Genomic DNA, 23,806 nt, shown 5'->3' on the forward strand with positions numbered 1-23,806 from the left:
ATAGATGAGTATTTAGAAAAGATATATAATTTGTCCCATAAAGCTGGCAAGCAACTGAAACTTGGATTTGAAGCCAAATCTGCTGGCTTCAAAACCTGTGCGACTTTCATTACCCAAAATTAAACATTAAAAAAGGAAAGAAAAGAAGACCCAAAGATCCAGGGTACCAACTCAGAGGAAAAAGATGTTGGGGACAATTCTTGAATTTTCTAGGATCAAAGTGCTTCCAAGGGATTTAAGGGGACATTCATTCATGTGGTTGGAAGGCACCAATTAAATGCCCACCAGTCTCCAAGTACACTCACCTTCAACCCATACTCAAAGCACTACAGAGCTCTGATCAAGTCACTGTCCTCTTTAAAAACCTAAAATGCCACTGCTCCGGACATTCTTCCAAACACAGCATGTAATTTTTCAAACCTCATTATCTTTTGTGCTATTTCTATTACCCCAAATGCCTTCCTCTACTCTTCACCCAGCAAAAAGGTGTTCATTCTTGAAGAATTGGGTTCAAAATTTCTTGTGGAGAAGTCCTTGCTACTAACCTCTCAGGCCAAACACACTATTTCCCCTCCTGGCTCCCATCCATTTCATTTAATGTAGCACCGAGCAAACAAACGTACACACCCATCTGTTTTCTTGCTAGAATGCAAAGGCCTGTACATTACTGCAATTCAACTTGTATTCCTGAAGCCTAGCACAACACCTAGGACGTATATTTAATTTAAGTAGTAAATTACTAAAATCCTCTTTAAGGGCTCACAGCAAAATTAAAAGGAAGGGAGGTGAAAGATGAAGGAGGGAAGGAAGGAGGCAGGGAGGGAGGGAGGGAGAGAAGGAAGGAAGGAAGGAAGGAAGGAAGGAAGGAAGGAAGGAAGGAAGGAAGGAAGGAAGGAAGGAAGGAAGGAAGGAAGGAAGGAAGGAAGGAAAGAAGGAAGGAGGGTGGGGAGGGGAGGGAAGGGAAAAACTCACAAATGCCTTCTCCTGTAGCCCAGTAACTTTTTTTTCTCTAGGATAAGCCATTCACTCCTTACTTTGTACTAAGGTGATTTATGTTTTATTCTCTTGTCAATGTCCCAACACATACAGACCTATAAACTTCTTGAAACAGGAAACCCCTTATATATTCTCTATTAATTATCTAGCACTGTGCTCTGCACATGTTTGTGGAAGGAATTTTCCTTGGAGGATCCAAACTATCCAAGCTGACTTTAGGCATATGGGTGCCATGAAGAGAAAGATATATAAGAAAGGGAATCTGAGAAAAGAAATAAATGTCAGCAAAAATAAGAATTAATTTCTTTAAATCCTACAGAGTCATTCTCTTTAGAATATTCACACATATTTATGAAAGTAATTTCAACTTCATGACAGGAAAATACTACTGCTTACAGATATTTATTTTCACATTTAAATAATAATGAAGAAAATTCAGAATATAATAACTAAAGATTATCAAAAGCATAATTTCTTATCCCTGCAATCTTTCTCTGATCATCTAATTTATAATAAATGCAGCACATTATCAAAATAAAATTATTTAAACTGTTATTTTAGAGTAAATGAACACCACTACCACCACTACCATGAATCTGCTGTGTAGCCAAGAAATCAAAGCAGGCACTGTGGAGGCAGATTTTGCACTATTTACCAGGAGCTTGTTCTTAGGCAAGTTATTTAATCCCTCAGTGCCTCAACTTCTCACTTGTACAATGGGAATAACATTAGAACCTACTGGACCTATTCATAGGTTGTCATTAGGATTAAATTGTGTAAAGTATTTGGAGCAGTGCCCAGCTGGTAATGCATATGATGGAGGTGTTTGGTTTTATTGTTTTTTTGTTTGTTGGTTAGTTGGTTGCTTTTGTCATCAAGGTTGGAGTACAGCGGTGCAATCATAGCTCACTGCAGCCTTGACCTCCTAGGCTCAAGTGATCCTCCCGCCTCAGCATTCTTATGTTATGTTATGTTATGTTATGTTATGTTACGTTATGTTATGTTGAGACAGGGTCTGGCTCTGTTGCCTAGGCTGGAGTGCAGTGGTGCAATCTCAGCTAACTGTAACCTCAACCTCCCAGGCTCAAGTCATCCTCCCACCTCAGACTCCCAAGTAGCTGGGACAATAGGCAGGTACCACCATACCCAGATAATTTTTTGACTTTTTGTAGACATGGGAGTGTAACTATGTTGCCCAGGCTGGTCTTAAACTCCTGGGCTCAAATGATCCTCCCACCTTGACTTCCCAAAGCACTGGGATTACAGGCATGAGCCACTCTGCATGAAGCTAGGACTACATGTGTGTGCCATCATACATGGGGTTTTGCTTGTTGTTTTGTTTTGTAGAAATGGAGTCTCACTATGTTTCCCAAGCTGGTCTCTAACTCCTGGCTCAAGTGATCCTCCCACCTCAACATCCCAAAGTGTTGGGATTACAGATGTGAGCCACCATGCCCAGCCTCTTATTATTTTTATTCAGACTTCACTATACTTTTTCCACTGTGATTTGATGAGTTTTACCTTGAGGTTTTTATCCATGCATTTGCATATCCAGTATTAACCTTTCATATTATTCTCCACCAGTCATGTACATTCCATTATTAAATTTTCTGCAGAAAGCCTAACACAACTCCACCCGTGCACTAGATACTCCTTCTACATGCAACCTCTTGTTAAAAGAATAGTCTTCATTACCTTATTTTGCTCTGGCACAAATAAGGTACATACAATAAATTCATCCACAAGATTTAATCAGCAGTTATTATTTGCTAGGTATAAATAACTTCTGACAACTGGGATAAATTCTTTAAGTCTAATACATAATCCTTGGATTTAAGATTTTGTTTTGAAAAGAAAAGATAAAAATAAGCATATGAAGGCCAAAAGAATATGGAAAGAGAAATAAAGTAAAAATCCTGTTGTATAGGAAGATTTGGATAAATGGAAAGAAGAGCAGAAATGATTTCCTGTGGGGAATGCAGTAAAGTTGTATCAGGAGCTTTTAGGTATGTTGTTTCCTTAATGTGGACTTAGAAGGGGAAGTTTCTTTTTAGTTCTTTGGTATTTTCAATTAACATTAATACAATAATCTGCATGCAAAAGATGCACCATAAAAATGTATTAAATTATTGATGGAAAAATTTAATTATCTTTAATAAAGTAGAACTACTATTTTAATTTTTGCTTGCTTAAAAGAAATTTGACTAAATTTAAATAATTAGATTGTTTATGTGATTTTAATGCATAAACATAATGGTGCATGAAAATGGGTTCCACGTTCTGTTTCTTTTTATGTTGATTACTAATTAGTATTAACTTAATCTTAACAGTCAACAAATTGACTTCAATTCATAGGCAAGTGGGATATTAAATACAGTAAAGCTTAAAAAGTAAATTATTGGCAAACGTAGTACTTTACTGATTATTTACTGATAATAATACTGATTATTAAATACTGAAATTTAATATTTGTTAGAAATGTTAAATTTCTAGAAAATAGACATAGTGCTACCTGAATGCTAGTATAAACTCTAACACTTATACAAGTAATACAAATCTGAAATACAAGCAATGAACTTAGTATTTATTAGAATACACACTATATGTAAAGCAATGAGCTAGATATTCTGAATCATACAAAGACGAACACTATACATGGTTATTTTCACACAACTCACCAAGTACACAAGAGATATGTATATATTTTCATGAACTGACAGAAGAAGTAAATCTTAATTTTGTTTGGAGGTATGGGGAGGGCTTTATTAAAGAAAGGCAATTTGAATTATATTTTGAAGGAAGAGCAAAACAATCAGACAGATATATGTTTGCATGGTTCAGGAGGGAAGAGAGAAGGAAAGAAAGACCACACTACTACACAACTTTGGCCAATAGCAACTCATGTCAGTGTGAATGGCACCCACAAAAGTGTGACATTCACAGCCTGCATAGCCATGTGTGGTAGCCCTCAGAGGAGAACTTTGTAGGCAAAGAAACTAAAACCATGGAAAAAAAATGGTTAAAAAATTATCAAAATATTAGAACTATGTGTTATGTGGAGTGTATCTGGAGAACAAGTTGTAGAGATGCCTACTAAGGGACACATTTGAAAAGTTATTTATCAACTTAACAAGATAAGCCAACAGATGAAATGAAAGATTAGACTGGATAACACCTAAAGGACCCTATTACTTCTGGAATTCTATAAATCTAAATCCCTACTACAAGATACAAGCAATTACAATAAACTGGTAAATTTCCGTAGTGAAGAATAATATGATGTAAGTAAGAGATACGCAGCGGCAGGGCTCTTACATTTGATAAGAATAATGAGCAAAGAAACAAGTGAGGCCTTTAATATTTACCTGACAAATTAAAGAAGTTCCCTCCTTTGCTTGATTGGCATCTGCTCCTAATAGAAGCAAGCATTCAACCATGATGCTGTTATTCTGATCACACGCTCTCTCTAGCATCATATTTTTTAAGTCATCATCCATAGCTACTTTTGCAAAACACTTGCAACAGAGGTTTAGAAACTAAAAAGAGTGGAAATGAGAATTAGAGTCAGATAAATACATAACATTTAGGATGCAAGTGGAAAACACTGTACCTGTTGATCCTTTTGTTCCATGATACTGGAAGACATTTGATGGAATATTACTAAGTCAAACGAATGATGCACCAGCAGCTTAGAAAAAGATGCTGACAATTTGAGGATTGCTAAGATTGTCTGAAATCCCTAAAAGTATAAGAAAAAAATAATAAACTAAGCAATTATAGGCAAAAAGAATAAACAGTATAAAGCAGAGAGTTTGTATATGAAACAATACCTAGGATGTTCATTTAACTATAGATATACTGGGTTGGTGCTTGAAAGTATTTATCCTGTAAATAAATACTCCCTCTCTCTCTCATGACTAAGAAATATAGCAGGTACAAAGAATAAAATGCTAGTTAACCATCCAGTAGCAAAGCAGAAAAAAGAACTAATCCCCTCAAATTTGGTTTTCAAAGATGCTTGTCTAAAGCCATAGTTGTAGGATGAAACCCAGATATTAAACAGGATTAAAACAGTTGGATCAGCAGAGCTACACATCCAAATAGGAAAATAGAGTAAAAATTTTTATTATAATATGAATAGTAGGTTCTCTAGAGAGCCTAGCATATCCCCCAACTTTCTGTGCTGTCTTCTGAAATGTTTACCTCAAAAAGGCTAGCGTGGACTCTTAGGTTTCATTTATGTTGAGTGTAATAGAGAAGCACTGAGGGCACTCTGAGGATTACATTATAATAATAAGTTATTTATAAAGAACACCATTACTTTTTTAGAACCACCTTAAGCACATCCCCAGAGTCTGTCCTCTTCACCCATGTGATGTTTTAATGAAAGATTGGGATTTGACTTTAGTATTATTTAGCTTGGGTAAACCCAAAGATCATCTTAACTTTTTAACATTTTATTACCTCTAAAATTACTTATTAATAAAATTGGCCAGGCACCGTGGCTAACACCTATAATCCCAGCACTCTGGGATTGCTTGAGCCCAGGAATTTGAGACCAGCCTGCACAACATGGCAAAATCTTGTCTCTATGAAAAATATTTAAAAATTAGCCGTGCGTGCACCTGTAGTCCCAGCTACTCAGGAGAATGAGATGGATCACTTGAGCCCACCCAGGAGGGTGGGCCCAGGAGGCAGAGGTTGCAGTGAACCGAGATTGTGCCACTGCACTCTAGCCTGGGCCACAGAGACCCCCTCTCAAAAAAAATTTAAATTAAGTTAAATCATCTAAATATTAAAATTATTACTTCAAACTCTTATGATACTGAGTTTCTACAAATACTAATATTTGATAAGCAAAGTAGCCTTAATTTATGTATGTCTGAGGGACAGGTGGTCTACCTGCCTCTAGAGCCAGAGGTCCCTGAAAACTAGTGAATGCTGCAGCAGAGCAGGTCATGCAAATGTGCAGAAAGTACATCAATCGAATTAAAAACTTTTAAACACTGAACTGAAGGCTGGGTGCAGTGGCTCATGCCTGTAATCCCAACACTTTGGGAGGCCGAGGTGGGCGAACCACTTGAGGTCAGGAGTTTGAGACCAGCCTGGTCAGCACGGCAAAACCCCTCTCAGCTAAAAATACAAGCATTAGCCGAGCATGTTGGTGCATACTTGTAGTCCTAGCTACTAGAGAGGCTGAGGCAGGAGAATTGCTTGAACCCAGGAGGCGGATGGCGCTGTGCACTGAGATTGTACCACTGCACTACAGCCTGGGCAACAGAGTGAGACCCTGTCTCAAAAAATAAAATAAAACACTGAACTGGACAAATAAAATATGTTGGCAGGACAGATTTAGTTCATAACCTCTACTGTAGAGATTCTAAAATTAATGCCTAGATGAATTAATCCAGAGTGACTGAGAGTTCCATACCCGCATAAAATCCTTTCCTTTCCTTAAGATTACTTTTAATCAATCCTATCTTGCTCTAATCAGCCTATCCTGAGGCACATTATGAAAAGCAGTTATAAAACACATTGTTGTTATTAATGTAAGAATTTTGTATGTTCTTAACTTCATAATTTTTTAAAACACTTTACACACATTCTCTCATTTACTGATGGTGTCTGTGCAAAGATTAGAGACCAAGTATTTTTATTCCTGGTCAATGCTGCCAGTTACAAAAAATATTTCCTGAGTCGGCTAGGCACCTTGGCTCACACCTATAATCCCAGCACTTTGGGAGGCTGAGCAGGACAGATTGCTTGAGACTGGGGAGTTTGAGACCAGCCTGGGAAATATGGTGAAACCCCATCTCTACAAAAAATACAAAAGTTAGCCAGGAATGGGAGTGCATGCCTGTAGTCCAAGCTACTCAGGAGGCTGAAGCACAAGAATCACTTGAGCTCAGGAGGCAGAGGTTGTAGTGAGCTGAAATCTGCCACTGCACTCCAGCCTGGGTGACAGAGTGAGATCCTGTCTCCAAAAAAAAAAAAAAAAAAAAAATTCCTTAGTGTAGTTTATGAAAGTTGCAAACTCCACAACTAAGACAGAAACTCTTCAAGAAAAGCTATTTGTTTTGCTACAATTTAAAAAAAAAATTATTTCTTAATCTCCCCTGAACTCACTCTAGGCCAATATCTTGAATTCCTTATAAAGATAGTTATTATATATCATGTTTTAAATTTTGCTTGATGAAAAATGTTAAAAACATTTTTTTCACTGCAAGGAAAAAAATTAACAAGTCAAATTATTAGAGGTAAGCAACCTACAATAAAACCCGGAGAGTGACAAACTTTGGAATATTTATAAATTCTATTTATCTAAAATCTAAGTGAATAAATTCAGCTCTAGCTGAGATTTCTAAGCACAGTCTCTGAACTTTTATGGGCAAGATAAATGGTGAATAAACATGCTGACTTTAGAGATTTAATAATGAAACACTGGATCTTTAGAGATTCAATCCAGTTTTCTTTGCTTGTATAATTAAAATAACTACAAAATGATAAATGGTTTTCCATTAACTAGAATACCCCATTCATGCAAAGTGGGAATTACACGAACTGCTCCAAAAGTGAAATTTGCACAAGTTCCCAAGTTCTTTCCAAGATAATGCACATACTTCAGTCTGTACTTCAGCAACATCCTTAAATCGGTTTAAGCTGGAAGCCAGAATTTTTGCCAGCAGATGTCCAGTTCCTATGCATAAATTCTTCTTTGTAATCAAGCATCCTATAAGACTTAAACCCAGACACTGAATTTCTAGAAGAAAAAAAAAAAAAAGAATTGTTTTAAATCTCAAAACTGAAGAAAAATATTTACAGACATCCAGTCGCCAGCTAATGGCCTACAAAAATCTATTCTAAATCCAGAATTCAAATTGTACTGACCTTGGTCATCTGGATACATCTGCAGTGTGTGAAGCACTGAATCCACAGCACCTTCCAGGGATAACACCCCTAATGCATCAGTAAAATGTGCAATAGAAGAAATTACTTTTAATCCACATTTCTGAATCCCAGGATTTCCAATGAACTGAAATCAAAAGAATACTTGCTCTTAAAAATGAGATCTTAATACTTACCTTAGTTAAGACCAGTTATAGACTGACGAAATATAAATCAATTAATCCAAACACAAATTAGTATCCTTGATTTTGTTTTCTATAATATTAATTATGTTTATGCATTATGAAGAATAAGAGTTAGCATTTTTACAATTAATGAGAGCTTGCTCTGTGCCAGGCATTGTAATAAATACTTTGTAGGCATTTTCTTTTCATAATCTCATGAAATCCATACTGATATCATTCCCATTAGAAGAAGAATTCACTGAGGGTTAGAATGGTTGAGAACTATTCTCAAAGTCCACACTAACTTAATAGTTAGTAAAATGTAATGACCAGTAAAACGCAATGCTGCCTCTCAACAAAGAAAATATTGATAATTACTCTTCACTGCAAGTTCTTTGCATGCCTTATTTCATTTATCTCCTCGACAGCTTCATGTAATAGGTTTGCCAAACTTTGAAGATACAGAAGTAAGAGCTCAAGTCACAGAACTAATACGCACTGGGCCTGGGACTTGAATATAAATGTTTCCACCTTAAAAGCCCAGGATCTTAATTACAACATCATCCAACCTCTTTAATCTGAATTTCCTCCAGATGCTTTGACATTATAAAGGTATTTTAATACAGGTCACTTCTTTGTCCAGACCATCCTACTCATCAACCAAGAAGAAAGTGCAACATACATCTAACTCTTATTCTGGTCATCTCTGCCTTTTCACACACAAGCAATACGCTCCAAACATCTACCTTGGTGTGAATGCTCAACTCATAGCTTTTCTTTCAAAAATTATAATGCCATCCTTCCCAGGAATTTTGCTTTCATTTAGATGATGTTTTGCAGACACTCGTTTCATGGTACCTCCACTCCAAAGACGTGATGGCCTCCACCACAGATAATCCAAAGAGCTGAAATAGCTTCAAGCCGGATGTCTTTGACCGAAATCTTCTGCCTTCCAAGCTTCCTCATTTCTGTACTCTCAGTGAACAGATTTCTATCCCTTTCTCAGTCTAGTCCCCTAATGCCTCTCAATTATCTTTACTCATTATCTTCTTTACAGAGGCTGAGAAGTATCAGTTTCTCACCCTGCGTCCTTCTACTTCACACTTTAATTGCTCAGCTTGGACATCATTTCATGTACCATCTTAATAAGACATTGTCTCCCGTGACGTTTTTGTTTCCTGTCACTGTTTCCATAAGCACATCAGCTTGGAGGCCAATTAAATTTGGGTTTAAATTCTGTGAATCTGAGAACCATTAAATAAATCTGAGAACCATTAAATGAATGAAGTAACAATTACTCAGACAATGACTACTAAGAAGTGGTAAGTAAAAAGTGAAACTTCTATTCAAGAAATATAAAGAAATTCAGAGTCGTGCGAAGTGAAATTGGAAGGCTGGTTTGCTGTGTCTCAGCTCCCTCATCTCTAAAACAATTCTCCTAATGCAGGCTGTGATGGAGAGGAGATGAGATGGCTCTGTCCATGGAACAGACCTGGAGAGAGCAATGATCACAGGTCAGGCCTGGGGCTAAGCGCTGTCCTCAGAGATGAAAAACTTCAGAGTTAATGAGAGACTTTCCCTTAATTGGTCCTCTCTTTCCTCAAGTTACCACTTTTTCTTTATTTCTAAACTTATCAATAGAAAAGTCGACTCCCACTACCTCCACATTCGCCTTACCCTTTAATTTCCTATAATCAGACTTTCTTTCCTAGCCATTCTGAACATAAACCAAAGAAAAAAGTCTAATAACAACTTAATTGGTGCTTTTCACCCCTTAATTTCCATGACACAGTACCCCCCTAATTATTCTCAATCTTTAAAACCATTCCTTTACCCATCTTCTTTACGATCTCTTCTTTCACCTCCAAACCTTGCCCAAAGTTCTTTCTATTTTCTATTCATATGTGGGATTTCATACACTAAGATGACTTCAGGTCGTAATAACAATAGCAATGACCACAATAACAATGCCAAAACCTATGTAGCACTCGCTCTGTGCCAGACATTCTTTTAAGTACTTCATATGTATTCACCTTCTTAATCCTCCCAAAACCTTTGTGATGTAGACACACTATTGTTGTCCTGATGTACGGATGAAAAAAATTGTGGCACAGAGACATGTGAGCACACAAGTCAAAGCACAAGTTTAAACTCTCTAAAGTTCTAAGCCCAAATTTATTTTTGCTTGATACCAGTATCTTAACTCAAATATTCAAGGCCAAAACTTAGTATCTTCTACAAAACAAAGTCAGATTGTCATTCTGAACTTTCTGTTCGATTAATAGGACCAACATTCCTGTTTGACAGGCAAGGTCAGCTTCAGAGGTGTGTATTTGTACAATCATATACGGCTTCATGCTCAGAGAGCACTTGCTTCAATGCTCTGTCATCACCCTTGTAAAATCCTTAATAATTTTCAAACAAGGAGAGTGCATTTCCATTTTATTACACAATTACATATCCACTTCTGCTCCCAAGCTCAAAGTGTATCATAAGCTTCTTTTTATGTTAAAATTATATCAAATTGATATTTATAAAGCACCTACCTTTGTCCTTAATAGCTCTACATCTAACGAGTTTCTACTCATTTACTGGTCCTTTTACCTGGAACTCCCCTAGGCTCTAACCATTTCAGTCCAGGTCAATGATGACTAATGACTTGTAACAGATAATCTCTGATTTGTCTATGCAAAAAGAGAATTCAGAGTATAAACTCATAATTTTAAATATGAGCATTTGATTTTTAATAGCTAAGTAAATGTTTAAAAATTAATATTTATATATACATATATGTATTACATAGGTATGACTATCGTGATATTTACAAACCCACAAAAGAATTTCCTTCAGTTATCTAATGCCCCATCTTGCAATAGTAACGTATTTCACTGGTGCTCAAATAGGGATTAAAATCAATTTACTAGTGTCTACTTAGGAGGTGTTTTTCAAGTGAAACTCTGGAGATGCCAAGAGAAGGATGGCAGCATCCTACCACCTATGCTTTACTACTCTCCAAGTTTTTTTCAGAGAATCCATAAATATTGAAATGGTTTCTCTAATGAGTGAGCTTGCCAGCTCAATGGAAAAATACTCACGCTGGCCTCTTTCCTAGCTACTAGGTAAGTAGATTAGCCAAAGAAAGGAAAACAGACTCACGTTCCCAGATAATTTGTGTTTTGTTTTCTCCCTTTATCCTTTTTTTCTTATAAATCCCATCTCTGATTTTGATAAATAAGCTAAATGTTTGGAATCATCTCCCTTGTCTACAAGTAAGTGGCATGGTGATAGTGTCGCTGGATTAGTCTTTGAAAAATTAAAAGATTAAGGCAAAAGAGATCCAACACCATATGACTGATAGCCTCAAAGAAGAGAGCTAAAATAATGAAAGAGAAAAATACAGATATTTAGGCTGGTCACGGTGGCTCACACTTGTAATCTCAGCACTTTGGGAGGTCGAGGCAGGATTGCTTGAGTCAAGGAGTTTGAGACCAGCCTGGGCAACATAGTGAGACCCTGTCTCCACTTTTGTATTAAAAATAATAATAAGTAAGTATATCCAGTTCTACTTCCAAACTCAAAATGCACCACAGGCTTATTTTCACACCAAAATTATATCGAATTGATATTTATAAAGCATCTATCTTTATCCTTAATATCTTTACCATGTATATGTATATGTATATGTATATGTAATATACATGTATATAAAGATGCAATTCAATAAAACTTTCCAGGAAAAAAAGTTGAATGTATAGCTAGAATGAGAATACCATATCCCAGGACTAACACTGAGATATATCCTACTAAAGTGGATAGATTTCAAGAGAAAAAATTCTTTCAGCGCCAGGCAAAGAATCCAAGCACTCAACAGTAAGAAACAAATGAAGCTGGTCTCAGACTTCTCCACTAAAACATTCAGTACTAGAACACAGTGAAATGCCTACAAACACTTCAGGGAAAAAAAAAAAAACAATATTTTACAACCAACATAACTTTTTTTAAGAGTGCAAAATTTATAAAGGCAAAAACAGCAACAATGAAATATAAACATTAGATATTCAAGGAATTAAACTTTTCTAAAGAAATTCAGACAACTAAAAGATGAATGGAAAAACAATAACAAAAGGACTTGAGATGAAGACTGCTTCCAAATAACTGTAGGAATAAGGTAAACACAAACTTAGAAAGCATAATTAGAAAGCTGAATGTAAATATTATCTACTCTGCCAATGTGGAGTTAGTTTATTGAAAAAAAGTAGGTGGGAAAACAGGAGATATCAGAAGTGCAAATACTCTCATCTTATATAGCCAGGAGTCAAAACATACTTTTAAATCTAATAGCAATAACATTAACATTTATTGAGTGCGTACTATGTGCCAATCATTATACTGACACTTCTGCATGAATTATCTTATAAAATCTTCAACAACTCTAACTGAAAAATCAGTTATTATCTCCATTTTATACATAATAAAACCAAGACATTAAGTACTTGTCCAGGGTGCAGAGTCTGTAGGTAGTGGTGTCAGACTTAAATTCAGATATCTTAATTCCAGAAACCACAAACTTAGCTATTAGAAAATTTTACATAGCTAAAGCTATAAAAGCGAACATATAATTTGCTACAATTGGGTGGTAAAAGCGAGGGAGAGGACATAAAGCAGTGGAAATATATTAATTTCAGCCAAAAGTGTGCATAAGGTGTCAACACACAGGAAGGAAAAAACGAATACCTGGGGAATACATTCATACACATAGAAAATTGAAGATTTTTCCAAAGCAGCACATTAGGAATCTCACCTCATTGTTTTTTAATATTTACGTAGGATGATATAATTTGGAAATGGTATAATTTATCTGATTAGTCTCTATTGATGGGTACTGCATTGTCAGGAAAGATTAAATTAAGCTGCAGTAACAATTCTCAAAATTTTATGGGGTGCAAAAATAATAAGCTCCATTATTGCTCATGCTACATATGTGTTGCAGGTCAGGAGGGGACTCTGCTTGTTGTAGTCCCTCAGGGACCTCCACTGACAGAGCAACTACTATCTTAAACACTGCAGGTCAACATACCTGAGACAGTGCTCCCTCCATTTACAACTCCCTGACCAAACTTAGTCACATGCTTCAACCTAACTACTAAATCCTATGCCAGAATCACCAGAAGGTGGAGAACTAAAAATATTTGGCGAACAGCATGAATGATTACCATGTAAGCTTTTAGTTTGTTGCCACATTTTTAATTACAAATCATGCCACAGTGAACATTCATGTCTAATAATATTTCTGTACATGAGCAAGTATATCTACATTAAAAATTCTTAGAATGAAATTGCTGATCAGAAAATATGGCATTTTAATTTTGATAAATATTACCAAATTTCTCTCCAACAAGCTATTTCGTTATCATTTACGTTAATAACAATTATAGTTGAAACTTTTAATGTGTACATATACCAAACTTCATTATAGACCATAATCTCATCCATCTGTAATTTGTTTTGGCAAAAGGAGTAAGATATTCAGCTTCCTTTGCTTTTCCCAAATGGCTGAAGAGTTAGTTGTTCCAACACAAGTAACTGAGTAATCTATTTTCCTCCCAGCAGTCGAGGAATATCATAACATTACAAATTTTTATTTAAGTCTATTTCCTGAGCCACCCTTATGTGGCACTGATCTGTCTCCTCTAGTGCCAGTATCACACCATTATAGTTACTAAAATTGTATAATACATTTGATTATCTTTTGGAGTTAGGCCATATGAATTAACACTCTTGTTTAAAATTCTGATTGCTCATATGTATTAATTTTTTCATGCAAATTTTACACTAGCTTACTTAGTTCCAGAAAATACTATTGTTATTTTTACTAAGGGTTCATAAACATAGATCAATTTTCATTTTTAAAAATTTAGTCCTTTTATCAAAATAGAAGATGTATCTTTTCATATATTCATCTACTCCTCTCTACCCCTAAGCTTCGTAGTTTTCTGTATATACATCCTGTAAACCTTTTATAAATTTTACTTATATGCAATTTGTTGTTATTGTTATTGGTGTTGCTTTTGCAGATAAGCTCTTTTTTTGACTACTGAAATAAATATATTCAATATTTAAGCTGAGTATATTTTGCTTCAAGGTTTTTGTGAAGCTCACAAGTTCTCTGATTTGTGCCCCTTTCATCTGAAGATTTGTTTTACTTTACTGGATTTCCTCACTGAAGAACACAGGAATGTCACCACATATAAAACACAGATGCAGCCAAAATGTGTAGAGTCCATTTTCTGCTTTGCTCTCTGGAAACAATAATGGACAAATATATCTCTCTGGAACAGGTGACAAAGTCTTCATCTGTGGAAAAGCTAAAAGGATCAGGCATAAATGGAACATCGCTGTTCTAGACAGAGATTTTAACTTCAGCTTGAATTTTATTGCATTTTTATGTATCCAAACATGGATTCACTTTCATAAATACTCTTCTTAGTCTGCTTTATAAATCAGAGTTGAATCTCAAGTTCTACCTTATTTGGAACTCTGCTCTCCAAGTTTAGATGTATTAAAATGTAATTCATTTTATCGTGTCTGCAATATTTGGACCTAAAACCTCTGATGCTTTGTAATTACTATTCAGAGTAAGACATGCAATCACAGAATTTTGGAGCTACAGTAATCACTCTCATCTCTTAGAGCCATTTTTCTCAACCATGGTGAAGGATTAGGGGAATTACACTGGAGAGGTCTTTGAAATAAAATATTGTTACTTGTGTTTCTCCATGACCTTAACTCCCCACCTCTAACGATAATCAGTGCTGAGTGAAAGGCTGTGCGTCATTACTGAAGTACTGGCATGGGGGGAAAAGCAGTGTTCAACCATTTCTTCTCAGATGCAACAAAGCGATTTTCTCCACATCACAGCACTTACCTGCTCTCTTGGCTCCCGACTGCTGAGGTTACATCTCACTTAGGCTTCTCTAATAACTTTAGAGAATATTGGCTAACTGGAACCAGTTATATATATGGCTTTTTTGGTACCTCTTCCACTTTTCACCAACACTCACCATGAATAAAATTAACTGTTCCCTCCTCTATGTACTTAGACTATGTTCACAATGCTGGTATCCCTCCTAAGTGCTCGTGTAGAACAACTGATTTTATGCACAGTTGTTATTCCTCTAACAATGAGGCAGGATAGGTATTAAAAGGAAGTAACCATGTCTTCGGGACGCGGCAACTGTGGCAATCTTACTGTCAACATAATAAGTTTCAGCATTCGCATTGTAGTCCAGCTCATTCAAGCAAAGCTATCTCCAGTAGGGAATTGCCCCTGTAGGGAGCATGCACATTTTGATTTTCCTCTCCTCAGACTGACCCTTTGCTCATTATAATAGTAAAACACACACCGCTGGGTGGAGATTTCAGAGAGTTATGAGACATGGGATATATGAACAAACATGTACAGCTACTGCACATGTGCACCCAGAGGACAACCTAGAATATGCTTACTAGTAACACGTCTTCCCACCTGCTTATGAAAAGTCATGTATGACTCCCACAAATGGAGTCTTCCTAGTGCCAGTCTATGCAGTCTCCTCCTTACTAGCAAGCCCGCCCTGAATTCTGTCAGGGTAAGTGTCTATTCCTCACTTAACCTGCAAAATATTCTTTCTTTTGCAATAAATTACTCGATGCTGCATCTCCTCTGCTGTGTGTCTCTTGTTTACAGAAAAGAACCAAGGTTTCACAACAGACATCAATAACCAGATTATGAGATTCAGGAGAGAAGGGTACAAAGCATTTTTATTTATCTTCTAAATGCCTAACCGCTTCCTTCCATATACTTATTTTCAACAAATATTTCTCAAGTTAAATTTAACCCATTACAACATAAATTCTTGCCATACTCAAGGACTGTATTAAAGTTTGAATATAAATGACTCAAACATATTATAGGCAGTGAGTGACATTATAAAGTTCAATTTAAAATGAATTTTTAAGGGACATCTCTTTGGAAGCTACTTTAATTAATTTATGACATTTATCACAGTATATCAAACACATGGAATCATTTCCATTAATTACTTTAAATTGGCTCCTCCTTTTACAAAAACGTTCACACTAATCATGTCTTTATTCTTAACATCTTTAATAAAGAACCAATGCATTTTATGCAAAATTTCCAAAACTTAATTCCACCAAAACTTTTTGCATTACACAATTTAAATTTAATTCCCTTTTTCTCTTTTTCATATTCAGTATGATTTATTGATACTTTAATTATAATGTAGGAACATAGATATATAAATGCTAATAAATGGAAACAATGTATACCAAATCATTTCAGAGGTTATCTCTTAGGAGAGCAATGAAAAGGAGCACAGGGAATCAAAGAAGACTTTACTGTTTTTGTTTGTTTGTTTTTGTTTCTGTTTTTGTTTTGGTTTTGAGACAAAGTCTCACTCTGTCGCCCAAGCTGGAGTGCAGTGGCGCCATCTCAGCTCACAGCAACCTCTGCCTCCTGGGTTCAAGCGATTCTCCTGCTTCAGCCTCCCGAGTAGCTGGGATTACAGGCGTGCATCACCATGCCCAGTTAATTTCTGTATTTTTAGTAGAGACAGGGTTTCACCATGTTGGCCAGGTAGGTCTCGAACTCCTGACCTCGTGATCCACCCGCCTCGGCCTCGCCATAGTGCTAGCATTACAGACCTGAGCCACCGTGCCCAGCGAAGACTTTACTTTTAACCCTGGTATGTCTTCATGGGCTAAATCATATACCATGAGACCAGAAAAGAAAGATAAGTAGCCGGAGAGGACAGACAGAGAAAACAGCAGCCATAGCACCCAGCATGACTCATAAGGTCTAGCTGCATATCTGGCTCTTTGGTTCTCTTTTTGGTTGAGCAAACTAGAGTGGATTTATATTACTGGCAATCAAAAGAATCTTGCCTACATTTGCAATTGATAATACACTTAGCTGGACTTAGCTTAGTACGTATCTTTTCACTTCCCACATCTTATGTCTCTAACCACATGACTTCCTGCTATCATAGTAAACGGAGAATAGAAAACTTCGACTGAAAAAGCCCCCTAGTTCTCCAAATTTAATACTTTAGTTAACAGTGTAAAGACAGAAAACTCATATTCAACATACCCTGTTCAAAGCTGCTAGGACCAGTTTGTGAATATCATTCTTGAAACACTGTTTTTTAACCATATTTAGCAGCTTACGATGAGATTCTGCATCCTCTCTGGATTCTTCTGGCATGCCTAAATGCACAGATAAATAAATAAAGAAAGACTTTTCTTATAAACATTTGAGTTGAACAGACTGTTACTTTCTAGAAATTGTCATAATTAATCTTACAATATATGTGTCGTACTTTTTTCTACTACATATTTCCTTATCAAAGAAATAACCCGAAATTTTAAGGAATCTATAAAGATAGTTCATCACTGAATATAAAATAAATATAATGTGTAAGAATGCTTACTGAATTTGAAGTAGCAAAAAATTATGATGGTGAAGCAATTTTCTGCGGCAAGCAATCACTTTTTTGTGTGAGTAGGCTGTGCTTTAAGATGCTGGAAGATTTGTATGCAACAATGGACAACTTGAGAAAAGTTCAAAGTTATTTGGACTACAACATAAAAAGGTCAGAAATGAAAAGTAGTCAAAAAAGAGTAGCTGGAATAATCGTGGCAAAAAATAAGATTTGAGTTTCAGTATTAAAGTGGTAGAGAACATGTCGTTTTTTAGAAGTCCTGTAAAGGCTATAGAATAGCATTGTTATTTTTAAAAAATCATATTCCTTATTAAGCTACACTATAGTTGAACTATGCTAAAAACACTACAAGTCAAAAATGTAATATAACATGTAAGTAAAAATATTATGAATGAATAATGTTTTCCAAACCTAAGATTATAGACATAATTGTTAACAAACAATCATTTAAAATCTTCCACTTTAATAATCTACATTAATACAAACTATAAGCTGGCTACAGCAGGTTTTTCATTTATTTAAGAAGAATTTGAATTCCAATTACATGCCAAGGATTTTGTTAAATGCTGGGAATACTATGGTAAAGAAGGCAGCCTTGATAACCACCCTACTCCAACTTTCAGTCCTTATTTTAAAATGTTCAAAGAGGTTCTGACATTCACTGCAGTCGTGTGGTCTGGGGCAAGTCCCTTAAACTCTCTGTGTATCATTTCCAGTGACCAAGACCACACTAACTTCTGAGGCTGCCTATTATGCCTTAAGAAAATGTGACCACTAAAACTGGCCTGTTTGAGTAGTAAAAACATCATGCTACACGTAATGGGTCTTACTAAACATCTTCCTTATATTAAGACCAAATGAACATTCCTGTAAATTTCTTCTCCAGTCTTTGTTCTATCACTTGAGGTCCTACTATTCAAATGGATATAATCTCCTTTCTACATAACAGTCCTTTAAGTTGTGCAGATGGTACATTTTTTTGAGAGCAGTGTCCATAACCTCATCATCTCCCCAGACCTTAAGGATTCTAGACATAGTGCTTTAAATACAACAGTTGTTCAGGACAAATTTGTTGCACAAACATTTATTTTAAAATGCCTACTCTGGAGTCAGCCTGCATACGCTGAAAATCTGGTGCTGTTATATCAGGCCTGACCTTAAAAATCTCTACAATTCTATGCCTCAGTTTTGTTGTCCATACAATACCAAAATAATAATAATAATAATAATATCTGCCTCATGGAGTATTGTGAGAATTGAAAGAGTTAATATACTTAAAACACTTCAAACAACGACTAATACTTTTTAAGTTCTCCATGTTCGTTTAGTATTATTACTGTTACTGGTTGTAAGTGAGTAGATTTTAACAGAGTTTCATATCCCCTTGAGTCATCTCTTCTTCAAATAAAACAATCTCAGTTCCTTTTATCGCTCTTTTTGATGTGCTTTTATCTCCCTAATCACTCTCCTCTGTATACTTCCCTATTCGCCTATATCCCTTCTTAAAGAACTTCACATTATTTCCTCTAAAACTAGCAGTAACTCAAGAAACAACAAGTCAAATGATATTTTATTGAAGTAACTGGGTCTTTATTATTATTTTCTTAAAGCAACCAGTTCAACATCTTCAACAAGTTGTTACAAAGTAAAAGAGAAAATGTACAGTAATAAACTGGAAGAAACTTAAGATACATACACTAGATGCAATATGCTATCCTTAATTGGACACTAAATTATACACATTTGCCATAACGTACATCTTTGCCACTAAAAAACCTGAATATAATCTAGTTAATAAATGAATACATGTACACCTAGGTTTATAAGAACCTCAACTTAGCATGTTCAAAACAGAATCATATTCAACCTAGAAACTACCGGAGTATTGCTACCATAGTTCCTTGTTGATACCTAGAATGATATGGTACTGCACGGCATGGTACATGATGGTAGGGTACAATACAGTATGGTGTAATGTGGTAGTATAACATGTTAGCATAGAGTAAATGATTAAGCCTTTACCTACCAGAAGAATGTACTTACATACTGATATGTTTATAAAATGTATTTTTTTACATGAAGTACAGTCCTCAAGTGATTATTTTCAAGGGCACCCATAATACATCTGATTGATTGCTGACTAACAATTTTGCTTCAGGGTCAGTTTAAGAACAATAAAAGAAAAGAAACACTGTATTCCAAACTTACTTTTGGACTAAAAGAATATTATTTCATTAACAGATACGGTTTTTGAGTGTCCTCTGGTTATCTTTAAAACTCAAAACCTCTCTCAAAAGAATAAGGCTGTCAACTTTAAGGATAATCAAAAGGCATTTTTATTGTTTTTAATTACAATCTAAAAATAAAATTCAATAAAACCTGCAATAATATTTGCAAGCAAAATTACATCTGTTAAATTATGTCTCAAAATTAAGCTGAAACTATGAATAGGACACCATGACTCAATTTTTAAAACACTGATTGAATAGCTACCAGAGGACTGGAAAAACATGACTGAAGAAAGCTCTGTCCTTAAAAAACTTGTATATCGAATAATACTCTTATACAGAGAAACATAAAATGTCTATATAACTAGAGAAAATGATAGATTTAGGAAGATTTCATTTTAAAAGAACAAAGCAAAAATGACTGCAAAAGATTGGGAACTTCACCTAACAAAGCATCATCCCTCATACTTACGGATCACGATGTCACATCAAACAGATCTCCCAACCATCTGTCCAATCTGCCCTCTCATCTGTGTTTCCACTGCAGGGTTCCTTCACCGGGTCTCACTTGACTACCACAGACCTCCAACCCAATCTCCTTTTATATAGTCTCTCTCCCTGTCTATCATCCTCTACACCACAATGCTATTGTCTTTAGTTGCAAAATTCGGTGTGACACTACAATCTGTAAACACTTTTCATAAACTTGGATTAACTTCCATTGTTACAAGGCATAGATTTTTCAACACTGCATTCAAGCCCCTTTTCTTGGGCCTCAGCCTGTCCTTCCACACTCATCCCCATGCACTACTCTCCTCATCCTCTATGCCTCACTCACCCCTGACCATGTGCATGTTCTTGTGCTTGAAATGTCCTCCTTCGTCTTTCTGCCAGGCCAGCTCTATTTACCCTTCCACCTCAAATATTATAATCTCTGTCCTACTCCTCTGAAGAAATTATTTGTGCCTCAATCAATATTCTCAAAGCCTTTTATACATGCATCTATCATGGCCCCTCTCACACTGCCTGTTAATTAACTATTTACACGTCCATCTACCTCTAAGCTCCTATAATAGTACAGTTGTGCTTTTTTTCCAATTCATCTTTCAAAGCTTAACAGCATCACAGTGCTTAGACCATAAGAAGCACCTAATAAATGTGCTGAATGAATAGAGACATGGGTATTTTAAAGGGGCTTTTGAGAACAAATAAGGTGATAACAGATGTAAGTAGGAATTAAAGGTGGGTGGAGGGTGGAAGCCATTGAGGTAAATGAGTACACGCCATATTGGAGAAAGATTAATTCAATCACAGAGTAAGAAAAGGATGGAAATGAAGGAAGAGAATAGGTATGAAAATTAGCTAATAGTACAATTCAAAAGCTTGAACTCAGGTCACAGCAACAAAAATAGAAAACAATTATCAGAGATGAACACTCTCCTTAAAAATAAAATCTCCACATCTTACATTGTAGTTATTTAAAATAAATAAATTACTGAATTTCATATTTTTTATAAAAATTAATCTAAATGCCAATTCTGCATCATATTTAACCCCTATTTTTGTTTTTGGTGTAACAGAAAGATTTACATTTAGTCAACAGAAACTAGTCTTTTAATATTTGCCTAGAAAATTGCTATTTCATGAAAAGTCAAAAATCCCTTTAAATTGTTATCTCTTCTCACAATCAACTATGTAACTTACCTGGCACTATAAAATGTAAAATAGCTCGAAGCGCCTCCAGCTGCACTGGTAATGATGTCTCATGACTTTTCATAACTGTTATTATTTTGGGGAGCACTGCTGCCATTGTATCCAGGGAAGTGTTGCTGGGGATATAAAATTGGCATGTTTATTGGAAGACCGATCTGATTCAATGGTATAAACACCAAATTGAAGTAAGTACAGGAGGACAGAACCAATATATTTTATCAGGAAAGACTATATGAAAATGCATTTGAAATCAGCAGTATAAGCATACATAATTTTAATTGTCTAAACTTTGAACTCATAAGATAGAATTCATAGTAACCTGGGAATTATTTCATTTCATAAAACTAACAACATCCTTCTGACCTAGGATGGGTCAATGACAACAATCCCAGGAGGTAGGTGTTATTATCCCCATTTTCTACATGAAGAACTTAGGCAGATAGAGGTTAAATATTCAGGTTTTGTCACTAGAAAGTGACAGAGACAAGGCTGGTACCCAAACTTGTCTGACCCCAAGATAAGGCCTCTTTACAGCACATGAACCTTCCTCTTCCAGATTAACATCACTGGACTTCTTATATAGTATCCTTAATTATTTTTAATTTGTTTTACAGTCTTGTTTTCTCTAAGGTATTTAAGCTATTCTTTCTTTTACATATGAGCAAATGTCACTTGACTAGAATGCGGTAGGTACTATGAACTTTAATACAGTCAATCCTTGCTTTACTTGCTAACTGAAACTTGTGCATATCAGAACCATGTTCTCACTTTGCATGGTTCTGTGGACACTGAGATACACTCCTTCTTTTCCAACTTAAAGTCCCAGTTTAAACACATCCCTCTGTTGGAGCCTGCCCTCCTTAGGTAACCCCAGCTGGGTCCACTCTACTCTTACCATTGTGTATTTTACACACTACTGTTACTGCATTCTGAGACTGTATTATAATAACCTGTTTACATATCAGTCTCTCAACTAACATGAGTTCTCTAGGGGCAGACACGTTGCCAGAGCCAATGTGGAATCTCCAGGACTGCAACTGTACACATTTTACTTAAGAGCATGCAGCCAGAAACATCAAATCGCTTGCCCAGAATCTACAGAATCCTAGACTGGAGTTTATTCCACTGTTTTTGTGCCTCATTTATAAAGGTTTGCACACTTTCGGCGCCATTAAAATCAACATTTAAGATAAACTTTTCATCTCAGTGTTCAAAAACAACATTTAAATAAGAGAAATACAACTTAAAGAGATATATAAACATAGATTAGCTAGACTGATGTTAAAAACAGTGTAACCCTACTTCTTACAAGTCTGCAGTTATGTTACATTTCATGCTACATGCACTTCATCTATTCACACTTAATAACAGTATAACAATAGATATAATTTGTTGAGTGCTTAAAATGTAGCAGGCATTATCCTAATCCCTTTGTAAAAATTAATTTATTTAATCCTTACATTCTAAGCTTACAACTTTCAAAGTTGTTATTACCATTCTTCTTTACCAATGAGGAACATGAAGTTTTTAGAGATGAAACAGTTGGCTCAAATTAGTGGCAAAGCCAGGAACAAAATTAGTTTTTACTGCAACTTCTGTGCCAATTATTTTGTCTACACATGAGAGTTTTCTATATAGCCTCTTTTTGTTTGAAATTTACTCAGACAATGCCAAATTTACATCATATTTTTTGGCTTAACAAAATGCAAAAAGGCACTGAGCCTATTCTACAGTAGGTACCTTCTGCATATTATTCATTTTTCGTCTTTTAAACAGGTTTTTTTTTTTTTTAAGCCACAAGTTCTGCCCACACCTACCACCCCTCACCCCCACCTCATCCCACTCTATCCCACCACCATCCATACATAGATCAAAGGATCTGGTCTCTGTTGTGCCACTAACCAGCAGCTGTATAATCTTAACATCTCTGCACTTGGACTAGATGTAGTTAAAATTTTCCCTAACTAAAGATTGAGAGCAGGAAGAGAAGCCAAAGTTCGTTCAAATGAAGGAATAATATATTCGTTGTGAAAGAACAACAATTAGGAAGCTATATCCTGATTTTATCTTTTATAACTTTCACACACACAATATTAGAAAAACTGCTGTATGCTATGTGCTATACAATTACCACTTTTCAAAATGTAGTCAACATCAAGCATCAGGTTCAAAACCAAACCTTCAACATGTTTCCACAATCTTGCCATTCCTTTCAGTGTTCAGATAAAGTAAGTCTATGGTACTAGTGACACGAGATTACATTGCAAAATGCTTCAATTTTCAAGTGTCTTACGTT

At 35.7% G+C, this 23,806-nt stretch overlaps 1 protein-coding gene across 1 annotated transcript in view; it reads right to left on the reverse strand.

Moving 5' to 3' along the window:
• LOC105470180 (leucine rich repeat kinase 2) overlaps positions 1-23,806 on the reverse strand; it is a 145,173-nt gene that overhangs the window by 90,065 nt on the left and 31,302 nt on the right. The window contains exons 13-18 of the mRNA XM_071071872.1: positions 21,502-21,626; positions 17,218-17,333; positions 7,885-8,029; positions 7,617-7,756; positions 4,607-4,735; positions 4,362-4,532 (exon numbers count right to left, since the gene is read on the reverse strand). Of these exons, the coding sequence (XP_070927973.1) occupies positions 4,362-4,532; positions 4,607-4,735; positions 7,617-7,756; positions 7,885-8,029; positions 17,218-17,333; positions 21,502-21,626 (826 nt within the window). The remainder of the gene's footprint in view (positions 1-4,361; positions 4,533-4,606; positions 4,736-7,616; positions 7,757-7,884; positions 8,030-17,217; positions 17,334-21,501; positions 21,627-23,806) is intronic.

Source organism: Macaca nemestrina, chromosome 10 (genome assembly GCF_043159975.1).
Source record: "Macaca nemestrina isolate mMacNem1 chromosome 10, mMacNem.hap1, whole genome shotgun sequence".
Taxonomy (NCBI): Eukaryota; Metazoa; Chordata; class Mammalia; order Primates; family Cercopithecidae; genus Macaca; species Macaca nemestrina.